At 34.1% G+C, this 14,530-nt stretch overlaps 2 protein-coding genes across 3 annotated transcripts; one reads left to right on the plus strand and one right to left on the minus strand.

The window, feature by feature from the left end:
• Window positions 1–3,308: 3,308 nt before the first annotated feature.
• Window positions 3,309–9,241, plus strand: LOC145616247 (ruBisCO large subunit-binding protein subunit beta, chloroplastic-like). 2 transcript variants are annotated; one of them, XM_081670944.1, is made up of 16 exons: window positions 3,309–3,602; window positions 3,727–3,852; window positions 4,357–4,494; window positions 4,671–4,766; window positions 4,887–5,129; window positions 5,212–5,446; window positions 5,655–5,824; window positions 6,147–6,224; window positions 6,313–6,384; window positions 7,013–7,117; window positions 7,446–7,538; window positions 7,617–7,709; window positions 8,162–8,294; window positions 8,402–8,461; window positions 8,569–8,628; window positions 8,724–9,241. In XM_081670944.1, the coding sequence occupies exons 1-16, from the start codon at window positions 3,450–3,452 to the stop codon at window positions 8,744–8,746; spliced, it is 1,878 nt and encodes a 625-aa protein (XP_081527070.1). In that variant the 5' UTR covers window positions 3,309–3,449; the 3' UTR covers window positions 8,747–9,241. The 2 variants fall into 2 exon arrangements, with proteins under 2 accessions (XP_081527070.1, XP_081527071.1); XM_081670945.1 differs by lacking the exons at window positions 8,402–8,461; window positions 8,569–8,628.
• A 533-nt stretch (window positions 9,242–9,774) lies between these two features.
• LOC145617429 (26S proteasome non-ATPase regulatory subunit 6 homolog) lies at window positions 9,775–14,044 on the minus strand. Its single transcript, XM_081672130.1, has 8 exons — window positions 13,810–14,044; window positions 13,598–13,712; window positions 12,032–12,122; window positions 11,779–11,924; window positions 11,427–11,646; window positions 11,203–11,311; window positions 10,685–10,853; window positions 9,775–10,245 (listed from the first exon to the last, which is right to left on the minus strand). The coding sequence occupies exons 1-8, from the start codon at window positions 13,943–13,945 to the stop codon at window positions 10,071–10,073; spliced, it is 1,161 nt and encodes a 386-aa protein (XP_081528256.1). The 5' UTR covers window positions 13,946–14,044; the 3' UTR covers window positions 9,775–10,070.
• Between the last annotated feature and the right edge of the window lie 486 nt (window positions 14,045–14,530).

Here is a 14,530-nt window from a genome sequence, read left to right on the forward strand (position 1 = left end):
TTGGTGAAGGCATTATAGATTTTCGCCAATGTCAAGCCATGTAGGCGACAAATATATATTATTTTGATTAGATTGAATGTCACATTAGATTAGATTGGATGGATTTGTTTAGGATAAAAACTTATAGTGACACACCACATATTATAATTAACTAGCTTTTGGACCCGTTCTACGCACGGGTTATGCTTAAGTTATAAATTTATTTGAAACTTTACAAATTATCTTGTCACCAAAAAAAAAAAAAAAAAACCTTTACAATTTATTTGAATGAATTTATTTTATCGTCTTTATCATATTATAATATTTTATGAATTAGTGGTAATAGACTAATAGTTGTAGAAAAAATGGCTTAAAATCGTAAAATCATATCTCTATTGCATGATATATTAATCAACAATTTGTATAAAAAAACTACTTTGTAAATACCAAACACTTATTATAATTTTACAATTTTTACATCAAGTGTGAAGGAATGATATTCTTCTTTAGTCTTTACCAATATATGTCTCTTATATTGCGCTTAATATCTTCAAAATTAAAGCCCCATGACACGCAAACAATGTCATCCTATGGAATTTCCATAGTATTCTTGCCACTTCAATATTTCCCTTTTCAATCATCATCCTCATTGTTGTAGAAATTTCACATAGAATTTTGAGAGATAAACTAATTTTTTAGTTTTTGAAACTTAATGAGTGTGAAAAAATCTTTATTGAAAATTTGTATTTATATAAGAAAAGGGGGAAGATTATTTAGGGTCAAATTAAAGAAATGGATTATGAATGTGAATAAATTGATTTGATAGATGGAATAATGAGAAGAGGAGAAGGTTTAGGAAATTTAATTTGTTATTGAATTAAAATAAAGATTACAAAATATAAAAGTTATTGAGAAATAAAAGGGAAGATGAAGACAGAATTTCTTTGAAAACATAAAGAGGGAGAATGAATAAAGAAAGGTGAGAAAGAATGATGACATGTGTCAATTTTGGTTTGTGTTATTAAATACTAAGTATAGATACTCCCTCCGTACCAAATACTTGACTCAATTACCATTTTAGTCCATCCCAAAATACTTGACACGTTACTAAATATGGAATGAGAGTATGAGACTACTAATTAAAAAAAAAAAAAAAAAGTTTTCCTATACTCTCTTTGAGACAACAACCCCAAAAACCCAATTAATCCTACATTTTCTATTTCCTCACTACCCTACCTCCTCCACTTTTTGTTTTCTTTAAATATAAAAATACAAAAGAGAATTCTTTATATAGTAAACAAATTAGTGTGTGTTCCGGGCGATGCCTCGCATTGCTAGTTTGTACTTTGTACTTCTTTTAATTTGATAATTACGTTCAACTGTTTGTATAGCTAGTGCATAATCTGAATGTTGCCTCGGATGTTACGATTTTTTTTTTATCTCATATGTATTTATTTTCTAATCTTGTGAAGAATAAATAAATTAAATAAACTCTAATAGGGAATATATAACGTTGCTTATGTGCAATTTAAAACACTAAATTTCGGTCTTTTACAGTTTTACTACAACTGCATGTAAGCCTACTCAATTTAAACAGAAGGTTTTGCGTGAGATCATTTCACGTGAGTCCGATTTATAATGCACACACCCATCCCTCACCTAGTGCCACTACCACTACCTAGCTACTTGTTGACGGCCGGCGACCACCCTCCCCCTCTCATCCCGAACTCCTTACCCATAGTACCGTCCACCACTCGCCCAGCCAAAACCCCTACTCGCTGCTCCATCCACCGCACGCAACACGCACCAAATCGAACAACTCTCAGTCGCAAATCCACCCACCGCGCACAGTAGCAATCCAACGAGATAAGTCTCTGGATATTGCAGATATCAGTCATATCACACCTTCACTTGAAATCTCAGTCTTTCCTGTCTCATCTAAGTGGGTTTTGAGCAAGGATTCTACAATTCTAATGATGTTAACTCTCATGGTCCATGGACTGGTAGCTCTCGGGCGAAGAGTACTGGGGTTTGATGGAACAAAATAAAGATGACAGTATAATCAGGTCGTGTATATATCACCATCCATTTAACACCGAAATTTGAAACAACAACCATAATTCGCTGAAGAAATTGAAGAAAAAGGAGCTTACACTGTTGCGCTCAAAGGAAGCAAAATCTGACATGGCCTCAAAAGGTACTGATGTAATTTTATTGAAATATTGTCTAATATATGATCAATATAATCCAATATCTAACTATTACGGAGTATAATCTTATATCTGACACTTTTAATCTAATATCTGATAAATATAATCTAATTTCTGACACTTATAATATAATATCTGATAATTATAATATTATATCTGACCATTACTATCTAATTTCAATCTAATATCTGATATTTATAACTTAATATCTGACCATTATTATCTATTTTATGACAATTAAGAATTTTATTTTCCTGTTTGTATGACCGGATTTACGTGAGTTCGTTCTACACAATACTTTTCCCAATTTAAAACACTACTCATTTCGTTGGCGTGGCACAACATGACACGACATAAACGTGAGACGAACTGTGTAGGTGTCTTCTCTCCCAAGTTCTCTAGTGAATCACTTCTCCATTTAGCTTTACTCTTCTCCAATATGTATTTTTTTTTTTTTCGAATGTAACCCAATTCAAATTTCTTTATATCTATTATCAATTTGTTTAAAGGCTTATTATTTGATAAATCGTGTTTATCAATTATTGGGGATTACATAACTTAAAATTTGGATTCACCAACAAAAAATTAATTTACAAACAATTTATGTGATATGATCATTATTTTTTCTTAAAATTTTTGTCAATTTATTAAACATTTGAAATTTTTCCGGGATTACAAATCCTGGCTCCGCCACTGGTACCTACCAAAGAAAGTAATAGTTAACTCATATTGACCAAGGGATGTTACAACTTACAACTAAATAAAGTACTACCGCTGTTTTTTGTTTTTTTTTTTTTTTTATATATGTATCAGTTTGACCGGCATATTTGCCGGGACGCTACTTTGACCGTAAATATCTTTAATTGTGTATTAGTAAAATTTGTAACAAAATTATATTATGAAACTAGACATTATGACGAATCTAATGATATATAATATAATAACATTTATTCATTTTTTAGAGGTGAAAAAATTAAGTCAACTATGATATGTGAATAATGCAATTGTCAAAGTGATGCATATAAAAACAAACGGAGGGTGTATAAATAAAGATTCTAAAATAGAGTGAAATATTCCAAAGAAAATAAACCCAAAAATATATCGACGGTTGGGCCTCCATCTAACCATCTCTCTTCCATTATCCACATCTATCTCCATTCATCCAAATAAAAACAATCACCCACGAAAACACAAAAACAACTCTACAACACAAAACTAACCCAATTTTCCTACAAAATTTAATCACTGAGCTTCAAATTAATGGCTTCCATACCAAACCCAGTTTCTTTAATTTATCAAAAAACATTACACAGAACTTGTTATACTAAACCCACTTCAATTAACACCACCATTAAAGCCATGGCTAAAGAGCTCCACTTTAATCATGATGGTTCTGTCACTAAGAAACTTCAGGTTAACCATTTCTTGACATTTTTAGACCATTAAACCTTTTTTTGAAAAAAAAAAATTAATCGTTGTTTCTTTATTTTTTAGTTTTATATTTATCAAATTTTTAATCTTTTTGTGGGAATTGTAGGCAGGGGTGAATTTGGTGGGTGATTTGTTAGGGGTGACATTGGGTCCAAAAGGAAGAAATGTGGTATTGCCAAATAAATATGGACCTCCCAAGATTGTCAATGATGGTGAGACTGTTCTTAAAGAGGTTATCTACTTTGCTTATACTTTGTTCCCATTTTATTTCATCAACTCTGTTATTTAATTAGTATGTGATATTATATAGTCATTTAGATATTATACATCTCTTCGTCCCTAAATAATCGGCCACATTTTTGTTTCGGGTTGTCCCCGTATCAATCGGTCATTTTGTGTAGTACTTGGTATGTTGAAATGTCAACTTTTTATAGTATCCTTAATAAAAGACTAAAGAATTAAGTTATTAATTATTTTGTTATGTACACAACATTTGTATGGTGGATTGGTGGGTACACAAACTATGATGTTTTAACCCAATTTCCTTAAAAATGATTGGAAATCAGCGTAGCTTATTTCAATTGATAGTGGAATTTTGCTCAAAAATTCATGTTTAGAAGATTTCAGAAATTAATTTATATTGTGGAACAGTGCAATTTCTAACAGACTAGACTAGAATTGTAATGTAAAGGAGCTGTCATATAATTTTGTATTAAGTTAACTGATCATACTTTAGATTGAGTTGGAGGATCCTCTTGAGAATGTTGGAGTAAAGTTGGTGAGACAAGCCGGTGCTAAAACTAATGATCTTGCTGGTGATGGTTCAACTACGTCGATTGTTCTTGCTCGTGGTCTCATTGATGAGGGTGTGAAGGTAATCATATCCCTATCCGAAAGGTTCACTGCTAGACCAAGTTCCTTTCTATTTCATTATTGCATAGAACTTAGTTTAATGACAGCATTGGATTGACTAAATGCCTTTTTTTTTTTTTTTTTTTGGTATTTTTGTCTAGTTTCTTAATTCCTTGTACTAATGGTGCAACTCTTAAGGTCATTGCAGCAGGCAGGAATCCTATCCAGATTTCACGTGGGATCGAGAAGACAGCAAAGGCCCTTGTTTCTCAGCTTAAACTAATGTCTAGGGAGGTGAATGTTATTGATTCTTGTATTGTCTCTCTTTGCTTTAGCCTCATGAAGAACTTGGAGAAGAAAAAAGTAAAGAATTCACATTCATAGTACTTAATTTAAGTTTGTAAAATAATGCAGATTGAAGATCATGAAATTGCAGATGTGGCTGCTGTTAGTGCAGGAAATGATTATGCAGTAGGCAATATGATTGCTGAAGCTGTTGCAAAAGTAGGAAGGAAAGGAGTTGTGAGAGTTGAGAAAGGAACATACACAGAAAACAAATTGCAGATTGTAGAAGGAATGCAGTTTGATCGCGGGTACTTGTCTCCATATTTTGTCACAGATCGACGAAAAATGACAGTAGAGTATGATAATTGCAAGGTAGGTTTCATATACATCAATTATCTGTTTTCTATGATCTTCTTCTGAGGAGTGATCAAAGGATTAAATGTTCACCTGGCAGATTCTTTTGGTGGACAAAAAGATCACTCATCCGAAGGAGGTGTTCAAAATGTTAGAAAATGCGGTTCAGGGAGATTTCCCAATTTTGATTGTTGCAGAGGGCATAGAGCAGGAAGCTATGGCTCCAATAATCAGGAACAAACTCAAAGGTGCTCTGAAGGCTGTTGCTATCAAGGCTCCTGCCTTTGGAGAACGTAAAAGTCATTGCTTGGATGACATTGCTATATTGACAAGAGGTAGTTCCTTAAACAGTCATAAGAGTTACATTTATGTTTTCCTAAAGCAGCCATGATCCAATTTAAGCTTGACCATATTGTTATAGCTTATGTTGCTCCGACTCTTCATACCTCCTCACATACCCTTGTCAGGTTCTTAAGCACCAACATGGGTATACACTTTGTATCTTTTAAAGGTGTGCTCTTTATGTTCTCATGCACTGTGCAGGAACTGTGATCAGAGATGATATAGGCCTCAACCTAGAAAAGGCGGGAATAGATGTGTTAGGAACTGCTACTAAAGTGATCATAACCAACAAATCTACTTTAATTGTTACTGATGGAAGTACAAGGCCAGCTGTTGAGAAGAGAGTTTCTGAAATCAAAGCATATGCTGAGGTAAGGCATCAAGTTCTTCACAGATTTGGCCTATCATTTGAACTATAGAACTTTGATAGGTCAGTATTGATCTACATATATACTGATTGAAATATCAATGGCATCAGTGCTTTGGAGTATAATATATCGAAGTTATATGAGCAAGTGTATGATTCTAGGAAATTACATTATTTTAGGCAGTGTAATGTTCTGTTAGATCTTGAAGATTTGAGCTAGTAAGACACTATCTGGCCAGATATGTGCAGAGGATATTTGATGACAGTGTTTGTATGGTTTCCTTGCATGATACTTACTTGTTAATATGCTGTTGCTCAATCTCCAGAATGTCGAAGAAAATTTTCAACGGAAAATTCTGCATGAGAGAATAGCAAGGTTATCTGGGGGTATTGCTATCATAGAGGTAATTTCATAATCTATTTACAGGAACAGGTACCCTGTGTTGTGGACATTTTGTTAAAATGAAATGACTATATTGCAGCCTTTTGCAGGTGGGAGCTCAAACACAGATTGAGCTGAAGGATAAACATCTAAGGATTGAAGATGCTTTGAATGCAACTAAGGTACTGTTCTTGATTTATTCGGTTTATATATTTTAACTTTGAGGAGATCATAATAACAATTACCCCCCTTGTCCCTAGATTATAGGCCACATTTGATTCATGGTCTTTATAAGGATATCAGCTAAAAAACCAAAACTATCTTTTACTTCATCATACCAATGTAGCTTTTCTGTAAAAATATTGATTTAGAACATCATTGAGGATATTATGGGAAAATTCCAGCAAGTGACCTAAGGAGTATAATTTTGGGACAAACTAAATCGAAATATGACCTATTATTTTAGGATGGAGGAAGCTTATGAGCTTACAAAATTGTGTCTAAGCATATGACAAGTCATGAAGAAATCAAAGAAAGGTTCCTATGATCTTTTTTAGGAGCAATATCAAGGAAAGATTTTGTCTGACCATTAGAAATTATGAAATTTGGGCACTCCCTCTCTTTATTTTTGGTTTCTTATTCCTCTCATAATTCTACACAATAGCTAACGAGTTTACGTGGCTTAAGAACAAAAACTAAATCCTAAAGATCTGTTATCTACTTATTTCTACTCTTGAATCTTTAGTGCACTTGCTAACAACCTTCTTAACATGAACTCTTGTCTCTAATCTCCAAAATGACATTTTGCAGGCAGCTATTGAAGAAGGTGTTGTAGTTGGTGGAGGATGTTGTCTTTTACGGCTTTCATTGAAGGTTGATGAAATCAAAGAGCAACTAGATAATGAGGAGCAAAAGGTAATGCAGCACTTCCTTTCAGATCTTTTTTTGCTATTAAACTTAAAAAACTGTTTAGTTTTATGTAAACGAACTCGTGATGTCTATAGCCAATGGCTATGATCCTCCCTTCTTTGAGTTGCCTAACTTGTGATATTTCTGAGCTGCTTAAAAGTTTTGGATGTGTTATGATACAGCTCAATGAATATACTGTTATATCAAATGAATTTCTAGCTTGTGTTTAAACTTCAGAACATTTGTCATAACAAAAAACATATGTTCAGAGGTCATGTCAGATTTTTATGAGCATTCCTGATAAATGTGACTAAAATTAAGTAAATATCTACAGGTTGGAGCGGAGATCTTCAGACAGGCTTTGGCCTACCCAATAAAAAAGATAGCAGAAAATGCAGGTTTTAATGGCAGTGTGGTTGTACAAAAGGTCCTGCATACTGCTTTACTGTTCTGCTCAAAATATGTAAGCATTTTGCTTATTAACTCTGAAAAACTATTGTTGCAGGTTCTTGCTAATGATGACTTGAGATATGGGTACAATGCTGCACGTGACTGTTATCAGGATCTAATGGAAGCTGGGATTATAGATCCTACAAAGGTATAGTAGATTCAAATGTAATTTTTCCTGTTACTTGGGGAAAATAATTATAGTAATGTGTTTTTTCGGGTTGCTTGGACCATGTAGTTAGTATGTTCAAAGTATAGCATTCTAGCTCCATGATGAATTACTACTTTATTAACAGCAATGTTAAAAAAAACTATAGAGGCCTTCATGCCAAATATCATGGATTCATGGAAAAGCTTAAATTACCAAATTGAAGCATTAGAAGATTTGAAGTGCATCTAACCCAAAAAAATTCAATTTATCATGCTTGCTTGCAGAATGCGCAAAGAACCAAGTCATGCTCTTATAGTGTCAATCCTTTGTAGAAAAAATGCACTCATTTGACTCTCCTTTCTGTTAAATTCTTTACATCTTCTTAATACGTGCCCTGCTGCAACTCTGCAAGTGACGATAATTTTTGACATTTTCCTCACAAATGGGAGCAGGTAGTCAGGTGCTGTTTGGAGAATGCAGCATCTGTTGCAAAAATATTTCTTACATCAGATGCTGTAGCTGTTGACGTTGAGGAAAAACATCCATTTCCGAGGAGGCCTCCAATGCCACCAATGCCCATGTCAGGTAATTTTGACTCGTACAATCAAGTGATCACTTCTCCTGCAGCAGTTTAGCAGACACTAAATTACAGTTGATTTGATAAAACTAATTCACTACATTTTTTCATTTAGGTGTCGGGCCAAATCAACCATTTCCGAGGAGACCTCCAATGCCACCAATGCCTATGTCAGGTAATTTTGACTCATACAATCAAGTGCTCACTTCTCCTGCAGCAATTTAGCAGACACTAAATTTCAGTTGATTTGATAAAACTAACTCACTACATTTTTTCATTTAGGTTTCGGGCAAACTCAACCATTTCCGAGGAGACCTCCAATGCCACCAATGCCCATGCCAGGTAATTTTGACTCGTACAATCAAGTGATCACTTCTCCTGCAGCAGTTTAGCACAGTTGATTTGATAAAACTAACTCACTACATTTTTTCATTTAGGTGTCGGGCCTCTTGGGATGTAATCAATTTACATACAATACAGATGTGTCTTTATCATATAGCAGCCATATTTGGTTTTTTTTCCCCCTCGAAATTAGAAATAGAGATGATCCACAATAAAATAAGTTCTTCTCTAACGATCAAGCTTCAGAGAGTTATGCTCAATTTCATGATCATCATGAAGTTACAGATGATGGCCTTCTGCAGACTGCAGTGCCATCTGATGTCAGAGTTTCTATGAAAGAACTAAGATTAAGGTGGTAGCTAATTTATCATTCATTCCAAAATTAAAATATTTTGATGTTTGTACATACTCTGATCTATGTGAATCAATAGCACTGTGCATTCTGCAAAGCTTAATATTCCAAAATATAAACTGATTGTGCATTAGACTGAGATTGAAAGCATGCATATATGTAATTTTTACATGTATTCTGTCTTAATAAAATTATGCCTAAGATTATGGGCTTATGGAAACAAATTTATACTTTCTTTCTAATGAGATAATTAATCACTTACATACTTATGTATTACGGAGTATTAGAAGAAAAAATGGATTGGACCATGTTAGAATATATATTGAATTAGCTTGCCCCCACGAATGAGAATGCCTCAGCATAGGGGTCTCATCTACCTATGAACATAGCTAACACATAGTGAACCACAAACATCTTTGTATGTGTTTCTTGTTAATGCTTCACCCATCCATCACAACATGCCCTTCACTGATTCATTCTTGACTGGACCGATGACTATATAGTCAGTCAATTTAAAAAGTACAAAGATCAATCTAATTATCAGAATAAATGTCATACACTTTGAAATTTTATTTAAAAAGCAACCCAAAAGTAGAAACAATTGTCTTAGAAACTATAGATTAAAAATTTCCTACAAGTGGAAACTCGACACAAATTTGATAAAATATTACAGCATGGAGTATTTTCTTCAGAGCATCGTCTTTTCAACTGCTTCATTAATGTACTTTATATGACCTCAGTCACCAGCATATTTAGCCAAAAGGACAAAGGGTTATCATATATGCTTCAATAGATCGAACATGTCAACTGTAAACAACTTAGATTGATCAAACACGAGCAAGGCCAGTAAGGTTATGCTCATACATAGCTAGTTAGGATAGCCAGAGCACATATTGATGCTTGATCTTCAATTCAGGTAAAATTGTTTACAAAAGTACGCGTATACAATAAAATTGATTATAATTTGCAATGGCTAATCTTCTCCAAAATTATGCAGAAACATTAAATTGAACACTTAAATTCCTGACTCATGAAAGGAGAATTCTCTAGCTAAAAGATCAAACTGCAAGCTTCAAATTTCTTAATAAATTTACAGATCAATCACACGAGACAGCTTCTGGATTCTGTTTAGTAAGAAATCTCCTTGCTTGATAGTTGCTTGATAGAGAGCATTTTTCGCATCAGGCCGGTTAGTCTCAAGAACACCAGCTACCTTGTCAATTTTGCAGTGCAGCTTTCCAGCCGCTATAAAGCGAGACAACTCCCTGGAAAACCAAATTTTCGTTCTCAGAATTGTAAAAAATAACAAATATGGCTCATCTTATACAAAGACAGCCTAAACAGATGAAAGGGGTAATTTGACTAATTTCAACTTTCCTTTGCTTCAGCAATAAAAAAGAGGGGGAAGGGCAAATAATAAAAGGCCTTAATCCAGCTTATTAAGCTGAATAAATGTCATTTGATCTTGATTCTCAATAATAAATTTTTTTTCAAGGACTGAACACTTCTAGCTTTTTAAAGGACTGGTTAACAATTTTAAGTGCTGTAAGAAAACACTTTTTTATTCAAGCAGGACTGAATACTTTCAGCTTTTTAAGGGACTGGTTTAGAATTTCAAATGCCGTGAGAAAATACTTATTTTTTTCAAGCAGCAGCTCAAAATTAGATATTTTTCCACCACAAAGTAAAATTAAGAATACTCACAGGTCAATAAACTCCACTGTCACGCCAAAAGCCTTCGCCATTGCTTCAATGGTTACACTCTTGTATGATTCCAGAAACTGAGAGTAAACAACAGTCCTGACCTCCCTCATGTAGTAACGGAAGTGACGATGCAAATAGCGGTCAAACTTTATTTGTTCCGTCAGACCAGCTGCACATCACAAAGAGAAAATTGATGATCGTTATTACCCATTAATTTGCAGCAGCATCTAAACTGAAATTAAATTAAATTTCCGGGAGAAAACAGAGAGAAGATGAGCATGGCCACAATTATATTGAGTTGTTTTCCAACCCCTACCCCCCCCCCCCCCCCCAAAAAAAAACAAAAAAAAAAAAAAAAATTTGCATCCCCACACCAAAGTCTACTTACCACAGTAGACTGAGAATCAAATCAGGGAAACTAGCCAAAAAAATGGCAAGTACCAAAACACAAGTGAAAAATGCAATAAACAACACAGAAAGTGATCACAGTAGGCAAAAAAGTAACTAATCCTACTCACCAAATGCAGAGAAAAAGGACTTGTATTGACAATCATAGAGTGAATTCAGGAACTCAGACAAATGAGGAATCTTTCCAATCACAGTCAAAATCTCAGGTGCATCTACTACCTGTCACACATGTCCATAAACATTAATACATACCACTATGTCAAAAGAATAAAAATTCAGAGGGGCCAGGGGCTAATATAACGAAATAATTCAAATAAATTTACTATTAAATTACCTTTTGTTTCAAGGAAACTCTATCAAGGGATATGATACTGGTAAGGACAGTGTAGAATATAAAGGTATCATAAGGGAAAAGCTCATATGTTGTGAAAGTTGAGATGGAGTCCAAAAACAAGCTAGCTGCTTTCTTGAAATTTCTGGTAGACATGCAATAGAGCCCCTCATACACCTTCAATCGATTTTTTCTTTCCCAATCACCTCCTTCCTCAAACAGGCTGAATTTAAGAAATAGACACCATAAATAAAAATTTAAAAAAAAAAAAAAAAGAACAAAAATTGATCTAAGACATTCAAGAATCTAAAGAGCAATATATTGCAGAGAAATATGATGATTTCTTGCAACTTACTTTTTGGCTTTATCTATGCTTTTGGAAATCAGATCAAAGTCCATGTCAAACAATCCAACTTGAAGAGTAAAGAACACCAGATCCATTTTCTGACCAACTGCAACAGTTTTGGTCTCAGTTACCTTGAGCTGCTCCAATGCTTTATCCTAGATATAAATCAGATTAAGGAATGGAATGAAGTAATGTTACATCTTAGAACAGTCCTAAACCCCAAAAAAAATCAATAGAAATGACCTGCTGAAGAGGTCCTTACTTTATCACCAATTCTTATGTAGAATAAAGACTTTGCCAAATGAGCTTCTCGAACTTCACTTTCGCCCAAGTTTTCTTCAGCATCAGCTATCCTACACCAAAAAAGAACAGATAAAAACAAAGGTCATAAAGATGTAAAGCTTTTTTCAATGAGCTCCATAGTTTACAAGAAGCATAACCATGCAACAGGCAAAGAGATTAAACAAACTAAAACCTCTACCTACCCTCTAAATAAGAAGAAAACAGCAAATCAAACACTGACTAGTCTAGCATGCAAAATGAACATAATATGATCCATGCCCAGCATCAGTAACAGTCACAATATCAAAATTGCCTCCTTTCTTTATCAAACTAACCAAAAAAGTTACAAGAGATAAAACCAAATTGATAAAAAATTAAGGGGTCTTTCCAATACAATACAATACATAAACTAATTTTAGGTGCATTTCAGAAAACCTTTAGGTAAAGTTCCAAAAATGTTTACACATTTACTCATGACTGAAAACAATCACAAGCTAGTTTCCGGGGACAACACTTCCATCATATGCCTCACTAACATAACCTTTTTAAGTGAATAAAGAACCAATATTCTGCACTTGGATGTATGTGCTTCTATTTAACGCAAAGGAATACAAAGAGTCTGACATACAAGTAGTTAAACGGCGGTGTAAGTAGGAAAATCTAGAAAGCATGGATCCTCAGATGTCTCTTCATTTCCACCTCTAGAGCTTTACCAAATATGATAAAGCCCCAATTTCAGGAATTGGAACGATATCAACGAGCATCATACATCACTGGATCATTACATTTCATCCAAAACATATGGGAATGTTTCACCTTTAAAGCCAATTTCTAAAACAAATTCACAGTTGGGGATTGAAAGAAAGGAATTTATGACTTAGTCATCATATAATTCCAGTTATACATCACAGCAACAATGTAGCAAATTTAATTTCTCAATGTTATTAGATGCGCTAAGTACCTATGCAGAACGAACAACCAAAATGGAAGGTCCGAACTGATCCACTAATTAGTACGTAATAGACATGCCAATGGAGCAGGCAGATCTATTTAGACAGTGATAAGCCCCTCTAATGTATAGCATCACACAACACTACTCTCATTTCACCTCAAGTACTCTTGTCGGATCCTAGACACTTAACATAGGTATAGACACTTCGATATTCCATTTTGTGTCAATTTTAGAAATTTTAATGCGGCCTACTTGATTGCCCAGGTCAAAGTAACATAGAACTACCCAAATTGATAACCGGTACATCAGTAATAGCAGCACCACGAGGCATATTTACATCAAAATTAATGGTTTCATTTTACGGATTTGTAGCATTCCCAGCTCAATGCACCCCTACCCCCTTCAACTTATAGCGTTTCAGCTAGAAGATAGTGAATCAAATTAGGTTTGATAGAAAAATTCTTTTGAATACAGCATAGAAAAAACCCTAAAAAATCATATTAACTTGCAATCAACAATAATAACTATACGAAGTTAATAAAACCACAATTCAACATCTATAAAACCCTAAAATCAAAATTCACAAAAACTCACTTCTCATCAAGCTTCTTAAGCTCATCATCAATACTCTGCCGCATCGAATCAAGCAGTGATTGATCCAACTCCAACACTCCATTTCCAGCTAGGGTTTCATAAAGCGAAACCATAACTGCAAAATCAATAAAACACAAAATTAAACACAATTTGATTTCCAAAAAATCGATTGAAATGAAGAATTAGGGTTTGAATCTCAAAAAACAACTTACAATCAGATTTGATGGAAGATAAGACCTCATCTTTGAGACGAACTTTCTCGATATCCTCAACATCAGGATGAGTAAGATGGAAGATCTTGTTAGCGAGTTTAAGGTGCTCATTTTGTGAATCTTCTTTAGCTTCCATGGCTTCCTTGCTCGAGTTTCTCTCTCCTCTCTCTGAGTAAAGGGCTTTGTGTTTTTCTTTTGTTTGCTTGGAGAAGGAGAAACTGTAATTGTGAAGAGTAGAAGAAATCGAGAGTGTGTTTGTATATCCTGAGAAAACAACGTTCTCTGAAAATGAGTTTTGGGCCGGGCTGTCGTCCGGTAAAATGGGTTTGATTATAGAGGTGTCAAAAACTGACTCGATTCGATCTGACTCGAAAAAAAAAAACCCCGATTTAAAGATACAATAATTTAATATAAGTTAAGTTTGAAATAGATTTGACTCGATCTGACCTCATTAAATCTGACCCAATTGATTGAATTGATACACTAGTTAGCTACTTGCTCATGCAAGTCTTTCTTCTAGTATGTGAGGCACATTTGGCAAAATTAGTGAGTGTAGTAGTAGACTAGCAGGTTTTTGTTTGAAAAAATCCCTACATTTTTCAATGTACTTTGTAGGAATCGAAAGTGTTTTCGTCAGTTGAAATAGAGAGATAATTATAGATGAAACCAAAAGGATTACTTGTATATTCTTGAAGTGTTAAATTTGGCAAATTAATACGGA

Source organism: Chenopodium album, chromosome 26, assembly GCF_948465745.1.
Source record: "Chenopodium album chromosome 26, dcCheAlbu1.1, whole genome shotgun sequence".
Lineage (NCBI taxonomy): Eukaryota > Viridiplantae > Streptophyta > Magnoliopsida > Caryophyllales > Amaranthaceae > Chenopodium > Chenopodium album.